Source organism: Bison bison, unplaced genomic scaffold, assembly GCF_000754665.1.
Source record: "Bison bison bison isolate TAMUID 2011002044 unplaced genomic scaffold, Bison_UMD1.0 scf7180017864516, whole genome shotgun sequence".
NCBI lineage: Eukaryota > Metazoa > Chordata > Mammalia > Artiodactyla > Bovidae > Bison > Bison bison.
The window spans coordinates 9,580,300-9,585,421 of NW_011495069.1; the positions used below are offsets into that span (position 1 = coordinate 9,580,300).

The 5,122-nt window shown below is 59.3% G+C and overlaps 2 protein-coding genes across 5 annotated transcripts in view; one reads left to right on the top strand and one right to left on the bottom strand.

Annotated features, from left to right (window-relative positions):
* Positions 1–3,263, top strand: part of SYTL1 (synaptotagmin-like 1) — a 9,098-nt gene extending 5,835 nt beyond the window's left edge. For all 3 annotated transcript variants that reach the window (XM_010830125.1, XM_010830126.1, XM_010830128.1), the window contains 7 exons: positions 103–269; positions 534–630; positions 1,185–1,343; positions 1,620–1,698; positions 1,817–1,916; positions 2,619–2,824; positions 3,034–3,263. In XM_010830125.1, coding sequence (XP_010828427.1) covers positions 103–269; positions 534–630; positions 1,185–1,343; positions 1,620–1,698; positions 1,817–1,916; positions 2,619–2,824; positions 3,034–3,173 — 948 coding nt within the window. In that variant the 3' untranslated portion in view covers positions 3,174–3,263. The remainder of the gene's footprint in view (positions 1–102; positions 270–533; positions 631–1,184; positions 1,344–1,619; positions 1,699–1,816; positions 1,917–2,618; positions 2,825–3,033) is intronic.
* Positions 3,264–3,368: 105 nt separating this feature from the next.
* MAP3K6 (mitogen-activated protein kinase kinase kinase 6) overlaps positions 3,369–5,122 on the bottom strand; it is a 13,971-nt gene continuing 12,217 nt past the window's right edge. The window contains exons 26-30 of one of the 2 annotated variants that reach the window (XM_010830123.1): positions 4,956–5,122; positions 4,757–4,869; positions 4,590–4,663; positions 3,953–4,029; positions 3,369–3,650 (exon numbers count right to left, since the gene is read on the bottom strand). In XM_010830123.1, coding sequence (XP_010828425.1) covers positions 3,431–3,650; positions 3,953–4,029; positions 4,590–4,663; positions 4,757–4,869; positions 4,956–5,122 — 651 coding nt within the window. In that variant the 3' untranslated portion in view covers positions 3,369–3,430. Of the gene's footprint in view, positions 3,730–3,952; positions 4,030–4,589; positions 4,664–4,756; positions 4,870–4,955 lie in introns of both variants that reach the window. The other variant, XM_010830124.1, reaches the window with a different exon arrangement.

Sequence of the window (5,122 nt, forward strand, 5' to 3'; positions counted from 1 at the left end):
CCCCACCATTCCCGCGATCTGAACCCTCGGCGCTCCCTCCGCTTCCCCAGCCCCGACGTGAGCCCTGGTCCCCCGCTCTGACCTCCCACCCTCGGTCCGCAGCTGAGCGGCAGCCAGATGAGCCTGTCCGGGGAACCGGAGGCGGGCGCGGTGCAGGTGCGCGGCTCCGTGCACTTCGCCCTGCGCTACGAGCCGGGAGCCGCCGAGTTGCGCGTGCACGTGATCCAGTGCCAAGGCCTGGCCGCTGCACGCCGCCGCCGCTCCGACCCGTGAGTGCCCGACCCCGCGAGGCTGGGGGACTAAGGGGGCCGCGCTCTCCGCCCAACCACGCCGCTTTTCTTGGCCTGTTTCCTCATCTGCAAAATGGGAATAACCTTCTTGGGAGACGCAGGCGTTGGGTGATTTAACTCCTATAAAGTGCGGCACGAGGCCTGCCACGCGTTCCAGGCTGTGGCTGGAGCAGGTGCTGCAAGGAGCTGGAAGGGCAAAGTGCCCCCTCCCTTTACCTTCGTTCCTCACCTCCTCCGCTCCAGCTACGTCAAAAGCTACCTCCTCCCGGATAAGCAGAGCAAGCGCAAGACAACAGTGAAGAAAAGGAATCTGAACCCGGTCTTCAACGAGATTCTCCGGGTGAGGTTTCGGCGACGGGGCGGGCCCCATGAATGAACCGAACCCCCGCCCCTTTCTGCAGGGGTAGGGGGGCAGGGGCAGACATGGTACTGTCACTCCTGGTCGCTCCAATCCTCTATTCTGCGGGAGGAACGGCTAGGAGGCCTTCGCATTAACTCACCCTCCGGCATTTCGGTCTAGAGGTGGGCACGGCGCTAGTCCAGACCCACATTTACCCCGTCTGGGGCTCCCCGGGATTCCTTCCAGCAAGGAGCGTGGTAGGATAAGGCCCAGCGAACACTCCTACAGCACTGAGGCCGCGGTCTCGACGCTGCTCCATTTCAGTGCACCGCTTTCCCTCATAGCTCAGTTGGTAAATCATCTGCCTGCAGTGCAGGAGACCAGGGTTCGATTCCTGGGTCGGGAAGATCCCCTGGGAAAAGGAAATGGCAATCCACTCCAGTATTCTTTCCTGGAGAATCCCATGGGCAGAGGAGCCTGGCGGGCACAGTTCATGGGATCGCAAGAGTCGGACACGATTGAGCGACTTCGCTTTCTTTCTTTCCTGTCCCCAGTACTCTGTCCCGCAGACGGAGCTCCGGGGCCGCGTGTTGAGCCTGTCCGTGTGGCACCGCGAAAGCCTGGGTCGCAACATCTTTCTGGGAGAAGTCGAAGTGCCCCTGGACACGTGGGACTGGGACTCCGAGCCCACCTGGCTCCCCCTGCAGCCCCGAGTGAGCAGCTGGCCCGCGTGGGGAGACCCCGGCCCAGATCTCGCGCCTTTACCCCACCGGGCTTTCCCCCAGTCCCCTTCGCCCTCGAAACCTTAAGGCCCCAGGCAGAGGTCTGGTCTCCGACCGCTGGTGCCTGGGTGGCTCTCGAATTCCCTAGGCGGTTCTCTCGGAGCCCCGCCCCGAGACCCCGCTCCATAGACACGCCCCACCAATGTCTGGGGACCCGTCTTTCCCTAGGTCCTGGTCCCCAGCCCCTGACAAGCCCACCTCTCGCAGGTCCCGCCCTCTCCCGACGACCTTCCCAGCCGCGGGCTGCTCTCTCTGTCCCTCAAGTACCTCCCCGCTGGTTCCGAGGGTGAGTGACCGCCCCCGAGGGTCAAGCCAGAAGGGCCTTGAGAAGCGCGGAACCCGGGTCCCGCAAGGGTGAGGGGACGCTGTTCCCGGGGCAGGGTCTGAGCAGAGTCTCTCCGCAGGCCCGGGACTGCCCCCGAGCGGGGAGCTGCACTTCTGGGTGAAGGAGGTTCAGGATCTCATCCCTTTGCGCTCAGGGTCCCCGGATACTTTCGTACAATGGTGAGGGGCATCGCCACTTCCCGGCTTCCCTTCCTTTCTCCAGCGGTGGAGGGGACTGCTTGCGCAAACGCCTGGAGTCAGGAGAGTGAGGACTCTTTCCAGCAGCTGCATTCCAGTGACTGGCGCTTATAGGACTTGTTGGAGAGCTGAGACTGAGACCTGGCAGGTCTCAAGGGCCAACCTATGGAAGACCTGGAAAACCAGGTTGTGAGGCTTGGTCCTTGCAGTTCAGTGGTTTTCAAAGTAAGCACTGGAGGAATTCTAGGGGTGCCTGCATCTGCTGTCCCACCCTCAGAGAGTAAAACAGAGGCAGGCCCCAGTGAGGTTCTGAGCTCCCAGCCCTGATTTAACCAGAAGCTTTGGTTTCCCTTTAGGTTTTGTACTTCTGAGTAATATTTTGTCTTACAGAAAGAGCTCCAAGCGCCTGCTTTAGAAAAGTGTGGAAATCACTTCTGGGTGACTGAGCTGAGGAGCAGCAGACGGGCATTTCAGGGACTTTACTCTGGGGTCCTGTGGATAGGAGTTGTAATTTTTAAAGGCAGGAGATTGAAGTAAAGGTCCCAGCAAGGGTTTGAGGCTGGTTCTCAGGCAGGAACCAGAGGACATGGACATCGCAAGGGAGTGTGGGTAGGACTCGGTGACTGGTGGGTACTGGGGAGTGTGAGGGGGTGGCCACTTGACATCAGCCCACCTCCCTCACAGCTCAGTGCTGCCTGATGACAGCCGGGCCAGCCGCCAGCGGACAAGGGTGGTGCGACGCAGCCTCAACCCCATGTTCAATCACACCATGGTCTATGATGGCTTCGGGCCTGCTGACCTGCGCCAGGCCTGTGCGGAGCTCTCCCTCTGGGACCATGGGGTCCTGGGCAGCCGCCAGCTGGGGGGCACACGCCTCAGCCTGGGCACCGGTGAGTGGGGCAGAGCCCCGAGGGGACCTGATGCTAAGAGGCCGGGGCTCAGCATGTGGCCTCGGGCAGGTCTCTGTCCTTTCCTGAGCTTAGTGTCCACTGAGAACTGGGGGGGTGACGGTGCATGACCAGGGACCAGTGTTCCTTGGGATCTGGGGTGTCCAACATGACCATGCCTTCCACCCCTTTCCCCCGCCCACTGCATCCAGGCAGCAGCTACGGGCTCCAGGTGCCCTGGATGGACTCCACACGTAAGGAGAGGCAGCTGTGGCAAACCCTCCTGGAGCGGCCATGTGAGTGGGTGGATGGCCTTCTGCCCCTCAGAACCAACCTGGCCCCCAGGACATAGCTGCCTTACATGCTCTACAAAACCCTTCTTTTGGGATCCCCATTTCAGGGCCTGCCCTTGGCTAAAAAATAAAGTTTATTCTGAGGGTAACAAGGGGCTGATGTCTGCCTGGGATGGGGGAGGGGGTTGGTGGTGAAAGTGAAGGGGGCCAGAGGAAAGAATTTTAAACTCAAGACATAAAGACCTCAGGGAGCTGGTCCTAGGACCCCTCTCCATACTTCAGACATTGCCAAGGCCCAGGGGTACAAAAGTATTGTTTAATAGTCTTTGCCTGTGGCCCTCATGAGCTTGAGGCACATCTGTGATTGGTTCTCCCCACTGGGGCTAGAGGCCTGGCCCCTACCCTGACGCCCTCCCACCTGGCCTCCTCCAGTTGCTGCTGGGTCCTGGGGCAGGTATGTCAGAAGCCTTTTGTGTTTCCTCCATTCATCCATCCTTGGGTCTGGCCTCCTGCCTTGGATGTCCTCATTCAGCCTCCTGGGGGCCAGGGGTAACTGGCGTGGATCTTGTTCGCTGTGCCAAGATGGCTCTCCAGATGCGGCATATCATCCCCCCCCTGGGGGTACCAGGCTCAGTGAGGCTCAGCCAGAAGAAGGCCCTGGGCACTCTCTGGTACCCACTGTCTGCCTGATGCCCCCTCTGTCCCCAAAGGACACTGGTGTCCCTGTATTTTTCAGGGAGGAACCCAGGCAGTCTTGTAACTGCAGGGTGAGGTGATATCAGGATCTGGCCAGCATGAGGCCATGTGTGTGGGTTATCCTTCGAGGGCCAGGACATACCTGATGCCTGTGTAGATGAGGTCATCTCTAGTGGCACAGGTCAGTAGGGCATGGAGGGTGAAGCTGTGGTTCAGTAGCTGGTTGTGGACAGAGACCCCCACACAGAAACAGGGAGAGGTAAAAATCAGACAAAGCTAGATCCAAAGATCCAAGAACTAGCTCTGGGTTACTGGGTTGGCCAAAAGTTCATTCGAGTAAGAAAAACCTGAATGAATTTTTGGCCAACCCAGTACTACCAACATGCTAGGGCTGTCCTTTCTGCACCTCGGTTTTCTCATCTGTACGATGGGGGGAAAAGTAAAGTGAAAGTGTTAGGCGCTCAGTCATGTCTGACTCTTTGCAACCCCACGGACTGTAGTCCGCCAGGCTGCTCTGTCCATGAAATTCTCCAGGCAAGAATACTGGAGTGGGTAGCCATTCCCTTCTCCAGGGGATCTTCCCAACTCAGGGATCGAATCTGGGTCTCCTGCGTTGCAGGCAGATTCTTTACTATCTGAGCCACCAGGGGTATACAAAGTGCTCATTCAGTATTGAGATTCTCTGCATTAGACGGAGAAAGAGAGAAGAGCTGAAAGATGGGCATAAGAGGAGTCTTTGGTTGGTGGGTGTCAGGGGCAACCAGCGCATTTCCTCTCACCGTCTGGATGGTGCCTGAATCCACATTCAGTTCCTGTAACCACTGCACCAGGCCCTGGTCCACCGCGAGAGCCGCTGTCAGGGAGGTCATGTGTTGAACCCAAGGGTGCCTTGGCCAAGAAGCTGCCCCCACCCACCATTCATGTTCACCAGCCTGGTCCTGCTCACCTGGGGGCTCTGAAGCCAGGGCACAGGTCCTGGCCTCCCCACTGACCCGCTGGAGGGCTAGTTGCACCAAGGCCTGGCATTCCCTTTCCTTCTCAGCCAGAACATCTCGAAGCCTGTTGGAAGGCAGAAGCCCACAGAATGGAGGGGGAGTAGCAGTAAAGCTTGTGCAGAGATTATGGGCAAGTCCCCGGAGCTGTACCTATCGGTCTCTGCTCGCAAGAGGCCCAGCTGCACCATCAGAGAAGGGGTACCCTGCTCCGGTTCCCCCAGGAGAGGGCTCGGCTCGGCTGGGGTCTCCTGCTGCTTGGGCTCGGACTCCTCTGCGTTACTGGCCTCTTCCGACTTCGGTAGGACCGCCTCCTCCTC